At 37.4% G+C, this 27,691-nt stretch overlaps 1 protein-coding gene across 1 annotated transcript in view; it reads right to left on the bottom strand.

Moving 5' to 3' along the window:
• Positions 1–3,462: 3,462 nt before the first annotated feature.
• The window catches only part of syndig1 (synapse differentiation inducing 1), a 61,868-nt gene continuing 37,639 nt past the window's right edge, over positions 3,463–27,691 (bottom strand). The window contains exon 4 of the mRNA XM_079843028.1: positions 3,463–7,111. Coding sequence (XP_079699154.1) covers positions 6,953–7,111 — 159 coding nt within the window. The 3' untranslated portion in view covers positions 3,463–6,952. The remainder of the gene's footprint in view (positions 7,112–27,691) is intronic.

Below are 27,691 nucleotides of genomic sequence, written 5' to 3'. Positions count from 1 at the left end.
AGATGTGTGGTACAGAACGTCCTGCAATCGGTGCTGTTGAGAAGGTCTATAAATTTGACCAGCTTCATTGATATGCACCTCACATAAACCGAGAAGAACATGACTTATTTTCTCCAATAATACCCTCAGGTGAAATCTGTGTTTTTACAATGTTCCGGTGCTCATTTGAATAATAAATTCACTGTGGCATTGGACAGTCTGATAAGGCCACAAGTCATTTCAATCTGCCAATTATAAGACCACAGTGTTTACAAATCTGCATCCACCCCCAAGGCATGGCGTACAACAGGTATTATGTTGCAACCTAATTATTTGGGTTGTGGTGGAAGAGAGATTAACTAAAACCCACAAATGCAGTAAACACATACAAACCCCTCGAACATTATTAAAGCTCTTGAGATCACATCTCAGCTCAAATGATCGTAAACATGGAACAACTGTGCATTAGGCTAATTGCTCTCTTACGCCCAGATGCCATTTAACCCTTTTAGCAGAACAGTAGCAGTACAAATGCAGTGGATTGTGCTTCGAACAACCGTGTTTGTCAGGAACAACATTTGCCGTTTCACTTGGATTGATGGATGGTGGATTATTGTAACATTTTAGCCTGAAAAACACAGGAAGGAAATGAATGTGCAGACAAAATGTGCAAAAACATCCATCTGTACCCTTTAACATCAGTCTGAAATTGTGCCTTATCTACCTCTGAAAGGCTGCATTTATGCGATTAAAAAATACATTAAAAAAACGAATACTGTTAAATGTTATCACAAATGCAATGTATTCCTCACTCCAGTCTTTAGTGTCACATGATCCTTCAGAAATCATTCTAAAAGGCTGAAACATTTCTTATTTTTATCAGTTTCAAAAGTTTGGGGTAAGAAAAAAAAAATCATACTTTTATTCAGCAAAGACAAATTAAATTGATCAAAAAACACATTCATAATGTTACAAAAGACTTCTGTTTCAAACTAATTATATTTCACTGTCACTTATGAGCAATTTAATGCTTCCTTGCTGACAATATAATGCACTTAGAATCAATTATTTGAAGCAGCTTTTAAACCAGAAGATGCTGAACTGATTCCACATAGTCGTAATTACGTTTACTTGAGTTATAAGCCTGTATTCTTTCCTCCTCCGCTGGTGGAAAACAGCAGATGTAAACTTCCCAACGAATGACTCATCTCATCGCAGTAACATATGATGTTGAGTCAGCCCTTCAAATGAATCAAGCAATAAATGCTCTTAAAACTATGACTAAAACCCTAATGTTTACCATCCAAAGACCACATTGATTTAGAGACTCTCTTACATCCCAGTTTTAGGATTAATTAAATTACAAACACTGTCGTTGAATTATTACATAAACCCACCGACCCGCTTTAGCTCTCTCTCATCCTGTCTTTCTGTCCAAGGGTAATAAATCTTTATTAACCCTATGAAGCCCACTGTATCATATTTGATACACAAATATATGAGGCCTCTAAATGATCAACATGATTAAAACTTTGCTGAAAAAACTGTTGAACACTGCTGATTAAAAGTACTATTTTTAGCAAGTAAACGCCTTATAGAGTAATTCTAAAAACGTCCCCCTTCAGTTCGTGGTGCAGTAAACGTGTCCTGTAAAATCTTTTATGATTTTAATACAATTTTATATTGTTAGTAATATTTCAAGATGATGTTTATTTGTTCATCTCACATCATTATTGTATTACAATGCATTATGTTTTATTATCTAATATGTCTTTACAGGGTTAATTACTTCTAGATGGGCATCCTGTTCAGACAACATGACTGTTCCCTTTATTAGGAAGCAGTGTATGACAAGCTGCCTACTTTTGTTTATGCAAACTATATACAATTTGAGATCATAACCTCAGGCATCCTAACCTGCATGTAATATGCATGAATCGGCTTAGCGAATATCTCTGGCAAACTGTGGAGATATATCTTCTTTTATGAAATATGCACAGGTGATTAGTTATTCATGCGCCCATGCAACTTCAGGATGGACGTCAGGTCTAGTTGTCTACCTTTAAAGGACGAGTTTACTAGAAATTATTTTAATCACCCTCAAAATGTGTGTGCTATTACAATATTTGACTATATAGAACATTGTTTTGCTCATTGTGCTCGCTATTTTTTCCTACTGTCTTTAAAACACTGATAATACCATAAAAATGTCAATTTTATCTATAACGTTTTATACATTTATCTTAAGTTAAATTTACCTTAAAGGTGCATGTGTAAAAAAATGTCAGTAAAATATTCAAAAACCACTAGGCCAGTGTTATATATTTTGTTCAGTTGAATACATACAATATCCCAAATGTTTCCAACTATTTGTAAAACGTGAGAAATTGCTATTTTAACTAAGGAACCGGGACGTGTGAGGGAGTCGCATGTCGATTGCGTCATATCTACGTTCCCCTCGGTTTCCGGTTTTTCCAGCTTTACTCTCACTGCAGCGTGAACAAGTGTCATAGCAGCCGAAGAGAGAACGCACAGAGTAACGTCATAACATAATTTTCAACACACTCAGATGTGTCTAATATGATAATCAGAGCTACGTTACCTCATACTCATGACCGGAAAAGCGGAAGTGGCACCGGCGACTGTGGCATAATAAAAGTCCCACCGCTCGCAAGGCATGTGTTGCATTCATCTTATTAACAATCGCTCCAGCGGCCTTGCTCAGCTCCACAACACTCGTCCTGCTCTGCTTCAAACTACAGTAATGTTAATAATCACATCGATGAACATGATTTCTGCCCGAGTCCTTTCCTGATTCTTTTCCACCGGCTGTGAGGTGAAGACCACATGTCCCAAGATTCTGATATTGAGATGGGATACGAGTAAAGTTAGGTACAGGTGTGGTGGTATGAGTAAGTTTAAGGGTAGGGTTAGGTGTAAGGGAAGGGTCAACAGTGTAATTATAAATGTAAATACAGAAATTAATTACAGATGTTATTACAAGCAGATCATTTTTTAAATGTAAGTACAATGTAAAAACATGTATGTACACAATAAGTGCATCGTATCCAATGATTAATTTAAATGTTAGTACATAGTACTTAAGGCCACATAATAAAAAGTGGGTCCAACATATCTATATGGGACATGATCTTTACTTAATATCCTAATGATTTTTGGCAAAAAAGAAAAATTTATAATTTGGACACATGAAATGTATTGTTGGCTATTGCCACAAATATACCCATGCGACTTATGACTGGTTTTGCGCTCCAGGGTCACATTTGTGAATGAGGGCTGGTAATCCACAGCATGAACTTCTAAAGATGCACTTCTTGATTAAGATTTGGAAAATATAGGAGTCTGTGAACCTTCATTTTTTTTATAACACTTCATTATAAACATAAAAGACATTAATATAACGTTAAAATACATTCTGAGATCAAAGGGCCCAAATCAGATGAACACACCGGCACCATGTTTGAATGAAAAGACCACATTTAATTAGCATGAGCTTGCTGGCAAGAGGTGTTTCCCAAAGTATGGGAGAAAATTTGACAGAGGAGGCATTTACAGCTTTATAGATTGACATGTATAAACTGAAAGCCTTAGGACTTAATTACAGAGTAGATAATAGTGAATGTTACAGCCCCACAAGAATGACTTCACCCATACATTCCGGGAAAAAAAAGTCCACACGCAGGCTTGAGAAACCCATCTATATGGCTTTATGTTCATTTTGTTTCTGTAATATCAAAAGAGTGTTGAAAATGCCCCTTCGTGTTTCTTAAGATTTAGAACCTCTTAAAACGGCTTGAAAGCACTGTGGCACTTCAAATAGATGCTTCACGTAATCCAAAAAACATTCAAGAAAACTCACTGATTGTTCAGAATCTAGTTCAGATCTTGTTCGGATCTTTTGACAGGTTAGATCTGTATACCAAATATTGTGTTTATTACAAACCAATATTAAAGTCAAGATGAAATGCTGTTCACAGCTCATTTTACTGCTCTTATCTTATTTCCGAGTGAAAATGTTCAACAAGTGGGTAGGGTTGCACCAGCCGTTTGTAAGATCTTGGAATGTAATGTCAACACTAGAGGCTTAGTAACGCCGTAGGACATTGTGTCAATGTAGTGATACTAGGGGTTGCACTTGGGAGCCCCAAACACCTTTAGAAAAGGCCAATGAGAAATGGTGAGTGGAATTTGCATGCCTCTCCCCTGGACACAGGGGTATAAAAGGAGATGGCTTGCACCACTCATTTAGGTTTGTGCTGAGGAGCCGAGACCGCGTCCTGGCCGTTTCAGCAGGTAGTTCAGTGCAGGTAGTTCAGCAGGTAGAACAAAGTTTACAATAGTAACCACTGTCACTCACTCGACATTGTGTAATGACACTAGAGGTCCCCATGCTAAACACCACAACCAGCTGAACTGTGTTACAAGGCGGTGCAATTGTTGGAAAGCTGCTGTATGCCTAAGCAAAAGTGCACTCAGGCCACATCATAACCTTCCCTAAGTTGCTGACAGGGAAACCGAACAGTGAAAAAAAAATTTCATATGGGATTACCAATAGGGAATCAGCACATGTGGAGCACTAAGCCCAAGTACATGGGCTCACATGAAAAGGGGCATACCACGAGTAATGGGCCTGGTAGCACAATTCCACTGCGAATTTGGCTACAGATGAGGGGGTCCAGTGTTCACCAAAGATGGGAAACTCACATGAACAAAAAAAGCGCACATTATAGCCTCAGAGAAGGGGAAGGCGCTGTTACCTGTTCTTTCCCAGTAACACTTGGGACAAAACCGGCTCCATCTTGAGATTATAAAATCTTGTGAAAGTATTGGTTGTAGCCCGCCCTGCTGCTCTACAGGTATTTGTCAGGGAAGCGCCATTCACTAGTGCCCAGAGGGAAGCAACACCTCTGGTGGAGTGTGCTCGCATTCTAGGGGTATGGCATGCCATGGGCTTGGTATGCCAAAGAAATGGCATCCACAATCCAGTGGGCAATCCTCTATTTGGAGACAGCCTTCCCCTTCTGCTGTCCCCCGAAACAGACAAGGAGCTGCTCAGAGCTTCTAAAGCTCTCAGCGTGGTCCAAATACAGTAAATGCGCAGGGCGTTCACTGGACACTGCAGAGATAAGGCTGTGCCTGCCTCTAACCCAAGAGAGCGCTTGCAAGTTCACTACCAAATTGACCTGAAGGACATGTCACCTTCAATGGGGAGGACCTCCATTCAGGGGGGCAGCCTTGCTGATGAGCGGGACCTTGGAGGCCTCTAGGTGGCATCCGAGTCGCGCTGGTGCAGGATGTGTCTGATTGCCTCCGTCTGCTTCTTCACTGCTGATAACTGTTGTGAGAAGACCTCAATAGTGTTGCCAAAGAGGCCCCCTGGGAGATGGGAGTGTCAAGAAAGCGCACTTTCTCGGCATCTCACATCACTGCAAGGTAAAGCCATAGATGGCACTCCTGGGTGGACATCGCCCGACCCAGAGCCTGTGCAGTGACCTTTGTTGTTGAGCGCAGGTCCTGCATAAGCCTTGGGTTGGCACTGTCCTCCTGCCGTTCTTTCAATGCCTTGGCCTGATGGAACTGCTGGTTGGCCATGGCATGCAGGACAGAGGCTTACAGGACCTGGATGGGAGCCTCAGACAGTTCTGCGGGCACAGATTCACCGCAATCAAACGCTCAACCTGTGGGACCTCAGAGTACCCCAGGCCGGCCCGCTATTGAGTGTAGTGAGGGCGGAAGAACCTGCGAAGCTGGCAGTGGAAGGTGCTTTGCATGACTTTGAGCTCCTGGTGCCTTTCCGGGAAGAAAGGCACTGGGACGGAGTGCAGCTGTGTGTCGCACTCCGAGCCCAGAAACCAATTATCCAACTGCGAAAACTCAAGACGGGGTGGAGGATTCCACGTCAACCCAATATCCAAAGCGGCCCAGGCAAGCATGGCAGCCAACATCAGCCTCAGCCTCAGCCTGTGCCATCACACCAGATTGTGGGGGCCTAGACGAGTCATCCGCTTCCGAAGGCAAACGCCTTCCCCCTTCAATGCTGCAATCGACAGTTCATCCTCTTTTCGAGCCCCGAATGAGAAATTAAATTCACCATGAGGTGAACCACCTAACTCATCCGTGAACTCAACTGGGCGGAATAAGAATGCTGAGGAATGGGAGGCCTGTTGGGATTCACGTGCCGAAAATTTTTCCTTTGTTGCAATCCTCAGATCGCTCTCTGCACTTGCCGCCTCGTCCTTGTGTGCATCCGCTGCAATTCAATAAATCTGCTGTTTTATTCCGACTGTTACTCCTGGTTGGAGGCTTCCATAAATATTAAGTTTATATGTAGAGTTATGTTTCAACTAAATGTAATGGTGCAACAAAATATATTTATTAGTTTGTAAATTGCAATTAGACAATTAGATTAAGTTGTAACTTGGACACAGCTGGTGCAACCGGCCCAATTTCATCTAGTTGGAATTTATTGGATCGGCCATCCGTTATCCAATGCTATCTGATGACAAAAAGGAAAGTTGTTTCAGTGGCGGAGCAAATGATTCAATTTTGATGAATGATTTCTTTGGAAAAATGTGCACAATATGAGCAGGAACATGCATTACGTAAATCAAGTATTTACTTAATTAAATCAGGTCCCTTTTGATTTCACATCGACTTTAATTTGGCCAAAATCCATTATGTGTAGCAATAGATTTGCACTTGCACATATGTTGAGCGCAAAAAAAAAATGGTGGCACGGTCACATGAAAATGCAGAAAGGTGATCAGGACATTTACACAAACAATTTTGTTCCCCATGAAATGGGAACGTGACTTTTAAAAGTGCAGGAGTGGAACACATTGCTGGTGAGTCCCATATTGTGACCCTTGGGCGTTTTCTCAAAAAGCTGATCCCAAAGTAAACCAGTCTTTATCCGACTGCTGAAAGAAAGAGTGGTTTGAGCATGAGAAGGCTACAAGTGATTGTTTTTGGAGAGGTATGCAATAAGGGCCACGGCCACACCCACGTAGATGCCCGTCCCGATGGTGATGGACAGTACGGCGAGGAAGAGCGCGCGTCTGGAGCTGGAGCTGGCATGATGAAAGTCCCCTTTAGTCACCGCTTTGTTAGTCTGCATGAGGGAGGGAGAACAAAGACAAAACATAGCACATGTTGACATGTTTAGGAAAGGTTTGCAGTGTGAACGAGCTATGATCGCATAAGAGAGATGCAGAGAGAAAGAAAACAGAAATTATTAATTGGCCCTTCTCCAACAGCTGACTGACAGATCTGGTAAAGTGCATAAATAATAAGTGCTGCATGACTCAGAGCTCTCCTGCGGGGGCTCGCAGCCTTTGAAGTCCAGGGAACGTTGCCAAGATTAAGGAGAGATATTTCTGATGAATTCATTTACATCTCAACACCCCGCTGCCACATTGTTTTCCTTCCCTGCTCACTTACAGATGCTCCTAGCTGACCGCTCAGAGATATTTTGCCATCTATTATCTTGATTTATTACATAATGGTTGTAATTGCATACGGAGAAAAGCTGGACTGTCTGTCTGTAGGCTTGTGTCTTTCATCTTTGCCAACATCCATCAAACAGTTCGGCCCACAGTAATCTGATGATGCTAATCGGGTCGTATTGAAATTGCCCTCACATTTAGCAGCCGATCATAATTCAGCTACGTCTGACCAACTGCATCATGAGGTAGGAACAAAACAAAACGACTCTAGTCATGCTCAAATGTGCAGATCCATTTGCCTGGATGATATCAAACTGATGTGTCAGAGTAGCAAAAAATGAGAGCATGTTTAAGAAAGAGATGAAACAATATGACAATTTCATATCACGATTATAGTGACCAAAATTATCACGGTTATCAATGTTATTAAGTTACTGTTAAAATGTGCTCGAAATGTTCAAACGGTAATGGCATACACACTGAAAACAAAGTTATATGTCGAAAACCAACAAAACAAATAGAATTAGCAGGAATATGCACTTTTTGTATGCCATTGTTGTTAAATAAGTTTAAACTTTAATAAAAACGTTGGTTGGGTAAATCCGGCTACATCGGTGTTCTTTAAATTGCGTGCCTTCAGTAGATCACACATAGAACTTTCCCCTCCCACCCCAAGATCTTAACCAAAAATGTATGCACCTCTTGATGGAAATAACATCACAACATTTATTTCCACCAAGAGGTGCATCAGTTTTTGGTCCAGATCTTCTATTGACAATGCAAGAGTCCAGCAGTCTGTAAAGTCTCCACCAGCACATCCCAAAGACTTTCATTGAATTTAGGGTCTGGACTCATTCTTTCACAATTTGAGCCTGTTGAATATGCCTGGAATATGGCCACGATGTGTCTTCCTACATAGGTGTTTAAGAAATGAAAAGCTACACACTCCATCAATTAGGTTTAGAAGAAGTAAAGATGCTTTAGTATAATAATCACAGGAATAATGATCCAATCATAAAGGATTATTTCACTTCAAAATGAAAAATTCCTGATTTTACTCACCCCATGCCATCCAAGATGTTCATGTCTTTCTTTCTACAGTGGAATTTTTTTTTTTTTGGAGGAAAACATTTCAGGATTTTTCTCCACCCAATGTACTTCAATGCAACCAAAATGTTGAAGGTCCAAATCAATGCAGTTTCAAAGGGCTTCGAAGGCCTTCAGAGGCTCTGCATGATCCCAGATGAGGAATAGGGTCTTATCTAACGAAACCATCGGTCATTTTCCCAATTTTTTTTTAAATGTATACACTTTTTAACCTAAATTGCTCATCTTGTGCTGCAAGAAATGTAGGTTAAAAAGTATATACATTTTAATTTTTTCTTGAAAATGACTGATGGTTAGGCTAGATAAGACCTGATTCCTTGTCTGTGATCCCACAGAGCCTCTGAAGCCCTTTGAAACTGCATTGATTTGAACCTTCAGCATTTTGGTTGCCATTGAGATCCATTGTGTGGAGAAAAATCCTGGAATGTTTTCCTCAAAATCTTAATTTCTTTTCGACTGAAGAAAGAAAGACATGGACATCTTGGATGAGATGGGGGTGAGTAAATTATCCGGAAATTTTCATTTTAAAGTTTACATTTTCCTTTAAACATTTGCCTATTTAAATCCAAACAGTGACTTTTTTCGTCCGGGCAGTATATATTGATTAAATTAGCTGTTCATGTTGTATTTTTATATGACACAAAAAATGATTAAATTTCACTTGTCCTTTTCACTGTCTTAGATCATTAATCATCACCTTTCTATGCCGTTTTAGCGCAAATGCATATACACTACCATTCAAAAAAAATGTTTTGCTCACTAAGGCTACATTTATTTGATTAAAAATACAGTAATATTTTGAAATATTATTACAATTTGAAATAATTCTATTTGAATATATGTTAAAATGTCATTTATTCCTGTGATGCAAAGCTGAGTTTTCAGGATCATTACATTACCAGTCTTCAGTGTCACATGACCCTTCAGAAATCATTATAATATGATGATTTGATGCTCAAGAAACACTTGTGCTGCTTGATCTTTTTGTGGAAACCATGGTACATTTTTTCAGGATAAACAGAATTGATGAATAGAAAATTCAACCAAAGAACAGCATTTATTTGAAAAAGAAATCATTTGTAAAAATGTAAACCTCTTTACTGTCACTTCTGCTCAGTTTAATGCTTCCTTGCTGAATAAAAACCTTACTTACTCAAACTTTTGAATGGAGAACAGACAACTACACAACTAATCATTTTCCTAGTCAAATGAGAAAGTGACTTTTTTTTTTTTTAATAATGTGCATCAATGCCTCGTGCACAAGGAACATGCATTAAGAAAGTAAATGTTCAGTTATTAATTTCTGAGCTGATACAGTAAAAGGAGAAGATACAGTGCAAAATTCACAGGCATAATTAACCCATGAGACAGTTTCTCCTTTCTGGAAAATCCACTAGCTTCTTGTGAAAGTGGTCATTGACAGGACAGCTATAAAATGTATGCATTCTGCCTGCTTCTGGGCCTCTTGAGATTACTGAAAGATGTCAGCGCTCCTCGCAGCACCTCCGCAGACAGGCATGGGAATATGTTAACGGCATGGAAAAACACAAATTAAAAGATGATGTTTAATTGATGGGAAATTGCATAGTTTTCCAATGCTTGCATGTTACCTGACACTGACTGCGGTGCTTTACAAAGCTTTGCTACAGACTTTTGTAACAGCTGGCAAAACATGAAGGTGGTTTAATTTTGTGAGTGGATAATTTTTTAGCTGTGTTCTTAATAATTTAATAATTTTTAGATTTGTAATATAGATTTAAGCCTCTTTTACATTTATTAACACCTGCCAACTAAATATGTCATGCTGTAATACTTCAAATAACCCAAAGTATTACATTTTGGCAAATACTGGTCCCACACCATCTGTGCTACGATTTTGATACTTCAAATTGTGTGCTATTACATTTCTAAGCAATATGATTTCTGCCTGGAGAATGACAACAACAAGCAAGAACAAATCCTGTAGACTTACACTGAAGGAGGGACCCAAGCCCTATTTAAAGACCAGGGCCCGTATTCATCAAGAATCTTAATGCAAAGAGTAGCTCCTAGTGACAAAATTCTAAGAAAATTCTAAGAAATGTGGGCGTTTACTCTTAAAATTAACTAAAAAATCCTAGTAAAGAAAAAAGTAATTCAGAAAGCATCTTAACCCTTAAAAGAGGTCTTAAGGTCAAATTTGTTAAGAGCACAGATGAGGACTTTTAAGAGGCTTAAGAGTTTCTTTAGCAGCGGAGAAAATGGCAGAAAGACGAAGAGGGAGAAGAAATGTGTTGCAGACAATGAATAACAGTGACTTAATAAGACGCTATAGATTAGATCGTGCAGGGATCATGTTTGTTGCATTAAACCCAACTTTCAAACCACCAATTAAATAGACATGCCAGCAATCAGTGGAATTGGAAAGAGTGGAACAATGTTTATAATTCTAAGCCAATCAAATATCATAGGAAATTAACAGCATGGTAAATAATAAAAGGATTTATATACACTGAAAAAATTGATTTGTTGAATTTACAAAAAAAATGTATCGTAAGTGGTCGCAATCAATTTATTTGATCTCAATTTAAACAAAAACACATGCAATTCCCATAAAACCAATTCATTTTTTAAAATAAAAAACTACATTTAAATTATTTAAATGAGCACAAATTAATTATGCTTAATTAAATTTTTCAGTGTACATATATATAATGTGTGTGTGTGTGTGTGTGTGTGTGTGTGTGTGTGTGTGTGTGTGTGTGTGTGTGTGTGTGTGTGTGTGTGTGTGTGTGTGTGTGTGTGTGTGTGTGTGTGTGTGTGTGTGTGTGTGTGTGTGTGTGTGTGTGTGTGTGAACGGTAAAATAGGACAATTTGCGCTTGTAAATTCAAAGTGACCCTATACTTAAAAGCGCTCCTTTTTCCCCTTTTTGGACAACCAACCAATCACAGTCTTCAAAAGACTGTGTCATACGTAGCAACGGGGTCAGCCCCGCCTCTTCACTAAGATAAAAGTTTTTGTATTTTCCTTGCTCAGAGTTCCTTTTGGCTCTCAGATCGGTCCCGAATAGCTCTTAAGCTAAGACTCCTACGTAAAAGCTTTTAAGCTAAATTAGGAGTTTTCTGAGAGGACTCTTAGAATCTTTATGAATACGGGCCCAGGATCTCAATGAGACTTTGGTGAGAAAGTTTGCATAGCAACTAGTTTAAATCACTCAAAAGAACACACCTCAGCACCTACATAGCAACACTTGAGAAAAAGAAGACCGTTTATCAATGTGCATTCTTTGCAATAGACGACATTGTGTTCTCGTACTACGTCATCATTAACCGTCAAAGTTCAATTCCAATGCTCAAGAATGCAGACTTGAGAGAATCTTAAAGGGGTCATGAACCGAGAAATAAAACTGTTGACATCATACTATAAGCTTTTTACATCATACTATAAGAATATTCTGTAAGTTTCAGAACTAGAAACTTCTTTGTTAGTCCAAAAACAGATTTTATTGTTACCAAGCCCAGATAACGACTCATTGTGGAATGTGCCTATAATAGATGGGTGAAAGACCGCCTCTGCAGAAGAAGATCAACGCCTACTTCATCATCACAATGTTGGCCCCGCCCACTGGCGTGTTAGTGAGATGACGAGGAGAGAAGAGCAATACCGGATGGACTACAAATAATATTACCTTCCAAAGGATCCTAATGCTATGAATGTGGTTATTTTATCAATTTATTGTGAATACATGTGAATGTCTCACTTGAGCATTATTTATTTGTATTCAGTACATTTCTCTGTGGATTCTTTGTTTGCAAAGCCAGCACAGAAATTGCGATTGATTTACCAGACTTTTACGATATGGATTTGACAGTAATGCCACAACATGTAAGTAACCGTGTTAATTCTAATGCCTGATCTGTGATCAGTGATTTCTGATATGTAATGATTCATGTACAGTCATCTTTGTCTATGTGTCAGTAAATAAAACCAGTGACTAAATGGTCAACTTCACATTATATCTCTTAGTAGGATGAAAATAATCTGTTATTTTCTGTTAAACTGTGATTAAATGATATTTAGAAAGATCAAAGAACGCTCCCTTTGCGATCACGGGAACTGTCAATCAAACAGCACAAGTTTATCAGTGACTGAGTTCAGGACTCGTGCCAAAAACTCCTAGTATAATCAACAAATCTCTTACTTTACATTGTGTTTGCACTGTTATTTATGATGAAAGCATTCGTTAGTGTGCAGAAATCGAGTTGCAATGACGAGATCACCGCTTAAATGCGCTCAACATGTCTGTGATGGTCTACAGTGTTCATCATTGCAACCGTTCATGGCACGATCTAAATATAATGCCATAGATCTAAATACAATGCTATATAATAATATACACGTTTCACGATTAGCCTTGAAAGCTGTAATAGTAAAATCTTGCTCAAAGTTTTCAAGAGAGTTACACATGTAATATTAATATTTCATATTCAAAGATTTACACTGAAGGGTCATAGCAGACACGCCCCTTCAAACAAAGCGTTCACATCAGAGGCTAAAATCTGGGTAGGAAAATGCCTTTTATTTCTAAATTATGACAATTTTTATGTAAAAATCATTCTAACATTATAAGTGCACCACAGGAAACATTATAAAACAATATAGTTCATATATTTAAAACCTCTACAAGCAGACAATACAATGTTAATGTAGAAGGCCACATAAGTCTACTTAAAAAGAGTACACTGCAATTTCACTTGTAGTGTGTTATTTGCATCTTCATTACAAATTTATTTAAATATATACACTAGAAAGTACATTAAAGTGCTTGTCAGTACATTCGAAATGATATATATTTCAAAGACAACATAAATAATTATGAAATTACATATAAAGAAAAAAATAGGTAAGTAGGTCAAAAACAAGTTGCAAATAGAATTTAATATATATTTAATATATTTTCATTTAATTTTAAATAACATGCAGTTAAGTGTCTGAAAACATTACATTAATTTTGTACTTAAGTATATCTTGATAAAGCGTATTGTTTCTATAATAAGACCACTTTTTAAAAGTATGTACTTTTTCAGTAGGGGAACCTTTGTGTTTCAATTTCATTTACAGTTTGTGCACAACAAGAGCATCATGATGTATAAATCAAAGCTGTTATGTCATGTTCAGCAGGGCAGAGCACGCTTTATTTTTTGCTTTTATTCATTCAGAATTCACTAAATCCATCACAGAAGACTTGATCTAATAAAACTGTCACTGACATTATCATGATGCATTGTTTGAAAAGCAAACAGTCCACTGGTGAGCTTTGAGCCCTCATTGGTACACATGAGTGTCTTGCAGACGATTTCCCGTGGGCTTGCAATACAAACTGAATTAGCATGATTTTTGTAATGCTTACTGTCAGGGCATAAATTTTAGCCCTACAGTCAAGCAGCAAAGCAGTATGTTGTTATCTTCAGTTCAGTTATTCATTTGTTTTCCTGGCATCTATCCTAAATGTTCTTAGGCCTCTGGAAATGTCAGAGTTCACCAGCACAACAACTTTTACTCAGTGTCTTACAGGCTGTCCGTTCTTTTTGATCAGTGAGGCAAATGTTGGAGAAACTATTAATGACAATCCGAGGAACCTAATTCAAAATACACATTCAAAATACAATATCTTTAGAATTTATAATGAATGCGTTTAGTAGTCAGCTATAATTATGACATTCCGGGTTCAATATAACTTATGATAGCTTTTGCAGCATAATATTAATTATCACAGATAGGCATTCTGAAAAAAAGTTTTTACAATACTGCCCTTACAATGGAAGTAAAGCAGGCCAAATCCTTCTTGAATTATTCAGTAAATACAAAAACAAAAAAAACTGTTTATGAACTCCTGGCTAAGCGTTACCTATAGATTTCTTTTGGCTGGAGTTTGTTCCATGTAAACTGGCCCTGTTTGCCGTTCTTGAAAATTACTGAATTTATGGTCATAACAGAAATTGAAAAACTGGATATAACTTTACACAGACAAGGTCAGCAAGAGATTCTATCATACTAGTCTCATGCCAACATGTACACTGCTTCATTCTTGTGGCTATACTTTTTAAAACAATACACATTTTAAAGTTGGCATTAAACAGCAGCTGTGATAGTCTTTTCTTCCCTATTGTGACATGCAGTTGTAATCAAAATTATTCAACCCCCATTGCAAATCAGGGTTATAGGCAAAATTTATAGCAAGCTTGCTGTGATAGTCGGTGTTGACGGTGTTACCGGTGTTCAGCTGCAACACGGTTACATCACTTGCCCACCGCGGCACAGCCCCCCACCGTCGTTTTGATGAAAGTGAGGAGCTGACTGACAAGACGGCGGCAGAAGATTTGGTTTCAACGTGAAATGTAAAAGTGGTAAAAATGTAAAAATTTGGCGATCCAAACCGCTGAATCGACTCACTGATTCATAACGCTTCGAAGCTTCATGATGCCGTGTTTTGAAATCGTCATCACTATACAAGTCATTATTTAGGGTTTTTTTGCGCACAAAAACTATTCTCGTCACTCCATAAAGTTATTGTAGAACCACTGTAGTCAGATGGACTTTGTAACAACGTCTTTAGTACCTTTTAAGGGTCTTGAGAGTGTAAAGTGCATTGTGCCAATGGAGGGCTTTCAGAGCCATCAGATTTCAACTAAAATATCTTTATTTGTGTTCCGAAGATGAACGGAGGTCTTACGGGTGTCGAACGACATGAGGGTAAGTAATTAATGACAGAATTTTCATTTTTGGGTGAACTAACCCTTTAACAGTGTAAAAAGCTCAGTATGCATGAAACAGCATTTCACCCTCCTTTAAAAGCATTTCCAGTTGTATTTGGGGAAACCACTTGAAACATGGGTCGTTTCTCAAAGCCAAGTACACGAACTTTGGACTTGCGTCCTTGGTAGTTCAGACTTGCCAAGTTCGACTCCCAAGGATGGGAGGACACAAGTCCGGTAATTCTGCAAACAGAACACTAGCGTTCTTGATAGTGTCACTCAGCTCGCTCTCACTCCGGTTATCTCTGTATGTATACTTTAGGCTAAAATAAAATGAAATATGTCATAAAACACCACTCTGCCTCTTTTCATTAAATTTTTTTTTAAACATATTAATAGCCAAACAAATGTGGTTCAGGCAATGTGAACATTGATTATTGATTATTGACCACTACAGAGACATCCAAGCCAGCGGCAGACGTCAGAAAATCTATCCGAGGAAAGGCTGCTCTCGGTGGGGTTAATGAGCGCTGAGCGCCACTGATCGACTGGATCTCACAACTCCGAAAACGGCAGATCACAATTTCAAATAGGTGCTCTCTTTATAAATAAACCACAGATTTGAGCTTTAAACAACTACTTTCTCGACTGAAAAAGTCTTAAAACTGCATTTCGTGACCCAATAAGAGTAGTATTTTTTCTCATGCGCTATTGGCGCTTGTTGGTTGGTGTGAAATGCATTCTGGGATACCTGGCTGTCTCAAGTCCACACAAGTCACCTCTCAATGCATCCTCGATAAAAGGGGCGGATCAAGGTCACATCTGGGGATTTGGAACTGTCGTTGGCTAAATGTGAACTTTGAATTGTAACAGACCTTCGGCAGCGGCTGATGACGTTTCACAAGTCCACAAGAACACAAGTACAGACAAGAATGCATATTGAGAATTGTCCCAGGAATTGCTTCCATCCATCCATCTATCTATCAAGAGCCAGTAAAAATGTTGGCAGAGCAAGTAAAAACCAGAACGTCTGATGTCGAAGCCAAAAAAAAAAACTTTATTGTTGAGCCTTATGTGTAATCCCCAGTATTTTTAATGCATCCTTTGCCAAAATTAGTCATGCTTTATTTGAACTTTGATTTGCAAAGTATTCATGTGTTCTTCCTCCCCTGCTGATAATGTGCAGTCAGTGTGCAAACATGATTATCAGCCTATTGTTCCGTACAGATGAAGGACTGTACTTAGTAGCCTAATTACTGCTTCAATTTAGACATGCATAATTAATTACAATCAAATCAAAGTAAAAACTAATTAACAATAGAGCAATGACACAATATAAAAAGGAAAATTAAAAAGAAACTAAATGAGACATGACAATCGCTCACTTTGTATCAGTGATTATATCAAATGTTACTGCACAGTAACTGTGCACTGTTCTGAAATGAGGGGGCAAAATCCTCAGTTTATATATATACATATACAGTGAGGAAAATAAGTATTTGAACACCCTGCTATTTTGCAAGTTCTCCCACTTAGAAATCATGGAGGGGTCTGAAATTGTCATCGTAGGTGCATGTCCACTGTGAGAGACATAATCTAAAAAAAATAAAATCCAGAAATCACAGTGTGTGATTTTTTAACTATTTATTTGTATGATACAGCTGCAAATAAGTATTTTAACACCTGTCTATCAGCTAGAATTCTGACCCTCAAAGACCTGTTAGTCTTCCTTTAAAATGTCCACCTCCACTCCATTCCACTCCATGCACCTGTTTGAGGTCGTTAGCTGCATAAAAGACACCTGTCCACCCCATACAATCAGTAAGAATCCAACTACTAACATGGCCAAGACCAAAGAGCTGTCCAAAGACACTAGAGACACAATTTTACACCTCCACAAGGCTGGAAGCTACGGGGAAATTGCCAAGCAGCTTGGTGAAAAAAGGTCCACTGCTAGAGCAATCATTAGAAAATGGAAGAAGCTAAACATGACTGTCAATCTCCCTCGGACTGGGGCTCCATGCAAGTTCTCACCTCGTGGGGTCTCAATGATCCTAAGAAAGGTGAGAAATCAGCCCAGAACTACACGGGAGGAGCTGGTCAATGACCTGAAAAGAGCTGGGACCACCGTTTCCAAGGTTACTGTTGGTAATACACTAAGACGTCATGGTTTGAAATCATGCATGGCACGGAAGGTTCCCCTGCTTAAACCAGCACATGTCCAGGCCCGTCTTAAGTTTGCCAATGACCATTTGGATGATCCAGAGGAGTCATGGGAGAAAGTCATGTGGTCAGATGAGACCAAAATAAAACTTTTTGGTCATAATTCCACTAAACGTGTTTGGAGGAAGAAGAATGATGAGTACCATCCCAAGAACACCATCCCTACTGTGAAGCATGGGGGTGGTAGCATCATACTTTGGGGGTGTTTTTCTGCACATGGGACAGGGCGACTGCACTGTATTAAGGAGAGGATGACCGGGGCCATGTATTGAAAGATTTTGGGGAACAACCTCCTTCCCTCAGTTAGAGCATTGAAGATGGGTCGAGGCTGGGTCTTCCAACATGACAGTGACCTGAAGCACACAGCCAGGATAATCAAGGAGTGGCTCTGTAAGAAGCATATCAAGGTTCTGGTGTGGCCTAGCCCGTCTCCAGACCTAAACCCAATAGAGAATCTTTGGAGGGAGCTCAAACTCCGTGTTTCTCAGCGACAGGCCAGAAACCTGACTGATCTAGAGAAGATCTGTGTGGAGGAGTGGGCCAAAATCCCTCCTGCAGTGCAAACCTGCTGAAAAACTACAGGAAACGTTTGACCTCTGTAATTGCAAACAAAGGCTACTGTACCAAATATTAACATTGATTTTCTCAGGTGTTCAAATACTTATTTGCAGCTGTATCATACAAATAAATAGTAAAAAAAAAATAGATTATGTCTCTCACAGTGGACATGCACCTACGATGACAATTTCAGACTCCTCCATGATTTCTAAGTGGGAGAACTTGCAAAATAGCAGGGTGTTCAAATACTTATTTTCCTCACTGTATATATATACATACATACATACACACACACACACACACACACACGTAAATTCAGTTACACATAATGTTGTCACATTTTCCTAGTTAAAATATTATATATAATTTAATATATATAATTATATACAAATGTATTTTGCATTTTTACATTAACATTGTAATTAACATTTAATTTATTAAAAGTATAAGTATAAATCTCATCAAGGATTTTTTTACATTTATTCCAAAACAATAACTAAATGCAGTAACAATTTAAACTATATATTTTATTTGTGAACTGATAAACATACAGTTTTTTAACATTAACATCCACATACTGCAATTGCACTGCACTTTACGTCCCTATTGTTACTGCGTAACAACCTGTAATAAACCTTGCACATTATACTTCTTTTATATATACATATTATATATTTTATGTTAACCACTTATTTTTAAGTCTACAGTTTATCTCACTTATCATATCCACATATTTTTTATATTTTTATTTTTATCTTATTTCCTATTTTTATCTTTTACTTGATTTATTTATAATTCTACTTATGTTAATACTTTTTATTCTAATTTTATTCTATTTCTATTTTAATTTCTTGTAACTGTTATTTGCACTGTCCATGGAGCGGACCTGTTTACATTTCACTGCCAGTTGTATATTGTGTATATAACTGTGTATGTGACAAATAAAACTCTTGAATCTTGAATCTTGAATCTTGATGTTCAGCTGTTCTTTTTATTAGTCAACTTATTTTCATCAGTCATAAACAGGGCTTTACATTAAACTTTTTTGCTCACCAGCCACTGTGGTTAGTGGTTTTCCAAAGTTACTAGCCACTAAGCATTTTCACTGGCCACAATTTTGACATCGATACCATGAGGAAAAACTGCCATATAGATATTTTTAATATTATCTCATGATTCCAATATAATTTAGCATCCGGTATATTTGGCTGCTGTCCCTTTAAGACCTGGTGCACGGACCCATAGCCTACTTTGGGTGTGAGCAAAATCTGCACGAATAAGTAAAATAACTTCAAAATCAAGGCCTGTATCACCATCAATATTCATCCGGATCAAATAAAAGGAGTCAGTAAAGGGACGGTTGTGTGTGTAACTTGCTGTCGGACAAATAAGCGAGAGAGAGAGCGAGAGAGCACATACCGTGTATCTATTCTGCGGGAAATGAGTATTAGTATCGATAATCTATTCATATGTAATCCTTTAGTGCTTTAGTTTATTACTACTACTAGTTTATCATTTCAGATGCCTTTTTAAAAGTCTACGATTGAAAAATGTATATAGCCTATTATAAAATTGAACTTGCCAAAGTGGCTAGTGACTGCGTTACCCGCCACTGCTGAAATCCACCCGCATTTGGTGGGTTGGCGGGTGTTAATGTCAAGCTCTGGTCATAAAGCTCTGTAAACACTGGTCACAGACACAAAGATGTACTTTTAATTTCACCAAGCTGATTGTGATTGCTCACTAAAAAACCCCACAATAATCATGTTTTCAGGCCATTTCAAGTTTGATTTTGATGTGACATAAAGCAATGATATCTTTCAGCCAATGAAGTGGCTGAGTTGTTTACTTACTTTTTAATTAGTCTTCCCATCAACCCTATAATTAAACACGAGGCACAAACTTATCATATCCAGTTATAACCAATCATAGCACAATGGAGGCATTGCCTCCTCTCATTTGACTTTCCCCCATTCATTCTCAATTACACCCCACTAAACTTTAGGGTAACTTTACCTACTGGTGTCGCTGTTGAACAGTGTTACTTTATAAGACAGATTTAAACACTTTTTAATATCACATTTTGTATATTTGCATTGTTTTATTTTTGCAATATGGATTATTTTCTCATCCATTTTTTTGAGGAGGCACTGCCTCCATTGCCTCCCATGCGCTGAATATATTTCCTACATTATTAATGTGAGATTCCTGTATAATCATCAACTACAGCATATATTCATATTGACTAGTGAAGTAGGCGAGCACAGAGCACCCACGGTGTTGCTGATGAAATGAGAACCATTTTATTGAAGGCATCCATCCATTGTTCAAAAAAAGATATGTTATTCAAAGCTTATGTTCTACAAGGCCCACACTCGCACTTTCTCTCGCCAAACCATTACATAAGGAGCTTATTGTGCTTGTGTTAGAACACGCTCTAAAAGAAATGAATCAGATTATGCACACAAGCTTAGCAAAAACAGATTGTCACATAGTTCAGTTGCAGGACAGAATAGGAACAGCATTCACCGGCCTTCCCAGATTTAATAATTGCTCATGGATTAAGGTCTAATAAGGACAATTCATCTGAAATTATAATTTAATCGTAATATATCTGACGAGTGTTTTCATGCGATGCATGAGCGGCGCTGGTAAATATGGAAATTTGTAAGGATCATGATGCAGTGTAATAGCTACTAAAAATTCACAACCGTAACCTTTTTTTGACAAATTATTTATTAAATATTATAATTTAATAATATTTTCCCCCTTTATAAATCACAATCTGTTGGAAATCATACTACTTGTTATTGTTTAGCACGTCGTAAGGCTCAAATAAATGTGATTTAATTAATTATACTTTAAAATCCATTACAACTTTATCCCAATATGAAATCATTTAAAGATTCAGAATTGATTACTTGCTTTGGTGAAAAACATGGAAATGTACATGAAGGCAATCACTGGGAAACTGAACTAGAAAACATAAAAACGCATCCCCCAATACACAGATGCAATTAGTAACCAGTGAAATAAAACCACAAACCAAATTATAATTTGCATTGTTTGAGAGCACTTTCATTGAGGGGAGATGAATAGTAAATGAAAAATAAAGAATCAAATAAAAAGATGTTTAAGGGTCTTTGAGCAGAATAGGAACAGTCTCCCCAGCTGAAAAAAAAGTAATCGAGTAGATTGCATTAACTGGGGGAAATATTTGGAAAATTATCAAATAAAAAGTCTAGACATATTTCTAAGAAAGCTGTAACTTAGTCCTAGTCTGTAGTCGTCATACTCAGATTCTAGTCAGAATATGAGTCTGAAACTGTATATATTAATTAGTACGTGGAAAATACGGTAGCAACATTTTAGGTTTTAAAGATTTAAGTTAAATTTACAGTAAATAACCACATTTCATTAACTGAAATAATGTTAAATTAACAACCTATTGAAACACTAATATCGGTTATGTACCTTTGATATATACTGACAACCACCAATCACAGTGGAGATGAGAGACACATGATGAATCAAAGCTTTTAGGAGGACAATACTAATATAGAGAGGGTGCACAGTGTCATTCACACAAACACTAAACATCATCATTGTAACACACATGAAATTTAAAAAATGCAATAAACATTAATTTAACTACATTTAACTACTAATGTAACATAAAACCCTAATGAACGTAACTGATTAGAAGAAAAAAACTAAGAATAAACAGTTATTTCAACAAAAATACATCAAATGTGAAGTGTCACGCAGGGAATTCTGGGAATGTCAATTTAATGGTATTTTACTGTAAAATTACATAAAATGTAAGGATAAATCTATTACATTTATTCACCTTTCTATCCCTTGTTTCTGCTTCTTCGCTTGTGTTTTGATCCAGAGATTCTGCACTCGTTAGAATGTAACAGTAGGCTTCAGAAAGTAAAAATCCCATACACTTTCTCTACAGCGAAGTTGATTCTTAATAATTCTGTTTATACTTTTTAGACAGACTTACCTGAAGCCAGTGTAATTTTAGCTTAATCTTAAAGGTTTACAACCACACAACCCATAATGCTGAAGAAAGTCCAATAATAAACAACCTGGTTGGTTTGGTTCATAGTTTAAAAATAATGTCTGAAAAAGTGGGTGTTCACTGTTGTGCTCTATTACTCATGGACAGCAGACAGTAAACAGAATGTTATTTGTGTACATTTTCTATTCATCATGGTCATTTTATAACCAAGAATATATCCAGATGCGTGGTGCAGATGAGTGTATATTTAGGAGACATCACATTGTTAGAGCTGTAAAATCTCAGTAAAGTATGGTATCCTCCGCAATCTAGCACTCAGAACGACATGCAACATGGGACATTGTGCCACGCAAACTGTATTAACTAGATTTTGGGTTTGCAGTTACCTGATTTTCATAATTAAGTGAATTGAGAGCTAAAACATTGCAGACAGCGCATGAAAATAAAAGGACACTATCAGTGGTCCAAATTCATTGAAGACTTATAGTTACGTCCAATGCTTTAGATGTTTGATTAAATCTCTATGCAATTATATCAGCAGACAGCAATAACCTTTTAAAAATGATGTCACTGAAAGAGAATAGATAAAAGAGCTGTTCAAAGAGGCTGCTTTGGCCTCCCTCAAGGCACATCACGCCTGGTTCATTCACACAGAATGTACCACTGGCGGATGACTTTCACATTTCACATTTTCACATTAATTGCTGTAAAAAGCGCAATTTAATCATTTTCTTTAAGTACACCTTACACTACAAGTCTATAGAAGAGAGAGAAAAAAAATCATAAAGACGAGGCCAGGGCCACTAGGGTTGCACATTTTCCAGAAACGTTTCCCAAATTTTTGGAAACTTTTGGAAAGTTTCTTGAAATTTACCAGAAATGTTCAGCCCCTTTGCTACCTCCCACACAAGATGTATATCTAAGTTTGAGGCAAAAATGTATCAAACTATTATTAAGAATGGTATAAATTATTTGAATGTTTTAGTGAACTCCAATATCATATGTTTGCAATATGTTTGTAAAAAAAATAATAAAAAAAAATTAAAACTACTTTCAGAATACATTCAGACAAGAGTTAACTATATTATGAAGGTAGATTTTAGCTGAAACTGAAAACGACTGCGCCATTGAGCAACAAAAACCTGGTCTAAAGTCTAATGGTCTAATAGCGCAGTATTTTTTGTGACATTTTTACATGATAAAACATTCTCAAATAATGTGAATCTGTTGATAGGGATTGTAGAAGGATTGCAGTGAATTGATTTTGGTGTAGGCTTAGATTTTAAGAACCAGGCTGAGAAAGGATTTCTATTTTTTCAGGCAGAGAATTAGAGAGCTGTGGGTGTTGAGTCGTGATGTATCGCATGAAAGAAAGAAAGAAACCGAGCAAAAGACAGAGAGATGGGGCCATAAACTGCTTTTAAAAGTCAGCATCAGACGCGAACACAAAGTTTAAACACATAATGACCCATGTCCAGGACAAATTTAAATCCAAAATTAAAAGAAATATGTTTTTCTGTAAGAAAATGAGGCCTGTTTGAGGACCATTAAAGGGCCTCTATTATGCTTTTCAGATATTACCTTTCATGTCATGTGTGAATGTTTATGAATGTAAATGGTCTGCAAAGTTTCAAAGATCAAAGTGCAGATAAATGGAGTTTTTTTTTTCCAAAAGAAATAATCAATTCTGAACTGCCTAAAAAAAAGACTCGTCAGTAATTCCATTCTTCCTATACAAGCATGTATCTAGGTTACAGCTAAAGAAACAAATTTGTCCTGTAATATTTAATGTTTAAATTATTTTCTGTGGAATTTGTTCTGTTAGAACATCTCATTTTAATATTCATATTTATATGTTTTTAAGTTAGTACTGTTCTTTTATCCCTTGTTATAAAGTTCAGCACTGTTTTACTTATGTTTTTTAATCCAGTATCCATAAAAAAAAACTATAGGTTGATTAATCGGTTATCGGCAAGTGCAGTCTAACCTAGTTCTCGGTATAGGTAAAATCCACTATCGGTCAACCTCTAATTATTATTATAATTAAGTCTAAATCAGGTTTGAATTGGTTTGGATTTGCCGGCATCCTTAAAGGTCCCATGAGGTGGATTTTTTTATTATTATTTTGTAATGTTTCCTGAGGTGTACTTATATTGTTAGTATGATTTTTACATCATAAAATGTCATTATTTAGAAATAAAAGGCATTGTCCTACCCTGATTTTTGCCCTCTGGCTTGAATGCTCTGTTTGAAGGGGCGTGTCTGCGGTGAGACTTCAGTGGAAACGGCCACTGTAGTGATTGGCTGACATCTTTGCATTTGAAATGCGTATTACATGTGGAACACCTCTCGAATATTTTTACTACTTTTTTTACTACAGCTGTCTAGATGAACGAATTGTGAAAGTGTTGATTATAGCATTATGTTCAGATCTTTTCCCATCACATGAAAGGCTGCAGTGATGAGCATTGAGACAACAGACAGTCTATTGATCGCGTGAATGCAGTGATCTTGTCATTGCAACGCTATTTCTCTCACAAAATGCTTTCACCACAACTAACAGCAAACATGACATCAATCTGAATACAGTAAGAGCTTCGCTGTGCAGCATAACAGCGTCATTCATTATAACGGCAGTTTGGGCAAGTGTGCAGATACACTTGCGACGTGTGATTGACAGATCCGGACATTATAAAGAGTGTTCTTTGATCGCGCTCTGTAGTTTAATCACAATTTAAATAACAGATTTGTTTCATGCTACTAAAAACTATGTGAAGTTGATTGTTTAGTCACTGGCTTGATTCACTGATGAATAAACAGTATTAAACAATTTAGAAAGAAAGTCTGTGTGAACTTGAATTAGCTACACATCAGAAATCACTGATCACAGATCAGGCATTAATGAACACTGTTACTCACTGTTTGTGGCGGTGCTGTCGAATGCATATCGTAAAGTCTGTTTGTAAAGCCTGTGCTGACATTGTTACTAAAATAAACTGAATCCATTTTCTCCAAATCTTCTGGGCGGGCAAAGCAGAGGAAGGGGAGGTAACCTTTCCCCCTATGACGACATACAGGGAAGATTCCAGATTGGCCCATCTGAGCTTTCATTTTCTCAAAGGCAGAGCAGGACACCCAGAGCTTGGTTTACACCTATCGCCAATTCTAGCCATTTGGGGACCATATACAGGCTAGGGGAACTCATATTAATGTTAAAAAAACTCATAAAGGGACATTTTCATGTCATGGGACCTTTAATAGGCTATTTACATCCGAGTGAGTAGAGTTTGCTGTTATTAAGGGGCGGGACATTTCCCGAACACACGGGAGATTGACTAAGTGGTGTCAATCAAAGCACACTGGGCCAATCACAACACACTGGGCCAGCTAACCAATCACAGCACATTTCATATTTTGGAAGGAGGGGCTTCATCGAAACGGCGCATTTGCCAAAACTGGGGAGAGAGGAGCTGTAATAATGTAAAAATACATGAAAAATTATGCGTTTTTTGAACAATCAAGCATAAAAACATTTGAGTATACCCCAATATCAAGACTTCGTAAAAGGGCATAATAGGTATAAATATAAAATATATTTTTTTCCCTTTTCATTCAGGGGTGAAATGTTTTTCACCCACAAACAAAGGGAGATGAACACTACCATATATCTATAATTTTCCTTTTTTGAATTAATGCTTTGAAACAAGTGTTTAATAAGAAGGGTGAATGCGTGAAAATACTGCAATTACCACTTCTCTGTACTTTTCCCTTCAGAGGCGAATGACCTCTCCCTCTCTCAGCACACTTTCTGTAAGCAATCTCTCTCCTCTCAAGAGCATTGCGGTACGCTATAAATACATTTGACACTGCAGCATACTATAGTCACCTTTATGAAACAATGTGGCAAACCCGGGGAATTCTCCATCTTCTGCCCTGCAGCACACATCAGACTACATTAACGGATATTTGTTTTCAAATGTTCAAAGTGTTGCATATAACGCCTGGCTTTACGCTGGTGTACGCTTTGAGTTTAGGAAATGTACTGTTTAGCTGCTAAACAGATTGACCTAAGTCTTTGTTTCCAAAGCACAGGAGCATCCAGCATAATCGGGGACAAATATGGTGAAAGTATCAATAAAACTGGGTAACACTTTAGTTTAGGGTCCAATTCTTACTATTAAGTTGCTTACTAGCATTCATATTACTAGGATATTGGCTGTTTATTAGTACTTACAAAAGCACATATTAATGCCTTATTCTGCATGACCATATTCTACATCCCTTAATCCACCAATACCTAAACTTAACAACTATCTTACTAACTAAAATTAGGAATTTATTGAGGCAAAAGTCGTAGTTTTGTTAATAGTGAGAATTGGACCCTAATCTAAAGTGTGACCTAAAACTGTAAACTGAAGGAGTGATAATAATTATATTATTATTATCATCAAATAAATTAATTTAAATTAAAAAATAAGTACAATGGATGCAACTGTTTTGAGTGTGAACTGCATTCTCACAGGGGGAAAAAAATGCTCAAAAAGCAATCTTACCTGGCTTACAACTTCTACAAAAACATTGCACCATAAAATCACCATTTAATACCCATTGTAAAACAACTGAAAAGGCCTGTTCACAACAAGAAGGATAACTATAAAAGATAACCATAACAAAATGAATATATTAGCATCCACACCAGTTTATTCTAAGCACACCTGTCGCTTTAAATGCAAGCTCTTTAAGGTCAGGTGGATTCTGATTGGCTGTCAATGTTGAAGAATCGTTCTGAAACTGCTTCCAATGATATTGTTTCTCTGTGCCGTTGTCGTTATAGTTGTGGTGTGGACGATTTTCAATGGGCCCTATCATACACCCGGCACAATGCAACGCCAGGCACAGTTTTCTGCTACTTTCAGCCTGACACAGTTATTACTTTCACGTATAGGCAGGCGCACAACATGTGTACACTCTGCTTATTACACACACAGGAACGCTCAGCAGCACACAAATATTTTTAAAATTTTAAAATAAAAGGATTCCTTTCCGGAGAAACATTCAGTCTTTCTGCTCGCATATTCCGTCATGTAAATAGTGAATCCGCCATGGTGCAAGCGCAACTGGCTTTTAAAGGGAATGGGAGATGGCACTCTTATTGGTTTATTGCACGTTACGTCCAAAACACACACATGACTCATTAAGAGACTACAGATACAACCCTTTTGCAGACCTGCCAACCTTGAAGAAATGCATAATATAAATATTATTACTAATTTACAATGTAAATTAAAGTTAATATTTAATCAAATTAAATATAAATTTTAATTAATAAATATATTAAAATTAATTTAATTTAACAACTACAAAAAAGTAGAGTAGAAACAATAAAAAAAGTGATATTACATGCGTTTAAAAAAACTGACATGATTGTGACAGTCACACTAGGTGCGTTTACATGGAACACTATAATCAGTTTAAAAGTCCAATCCGAATGAAAAAGCTCCATATAAACACCTCAATCGGAATAAAAATGCCCAAACCGAATGAAATTGTAATCGGTTTGAGAGGGGTGGGATAAACCTTTTTATGAACATAA

Source organism: Gobio gobio (assembly GCF_949357685.1).
Source record: "Gobio gobio genome assembly, chromosome: 18".
Taxonomy (NCBI): Eukaryota; Metazoa; Chordata; class Actinopteri; order Cypriniformes; family Gobionidae; genus Gobio; species Gobio gobio.
The sequence above is the reverse complement of the archived record's forward strand: the minus strand, read 5'-3'. Positions and strand labels throughout refer to the sequence as shown.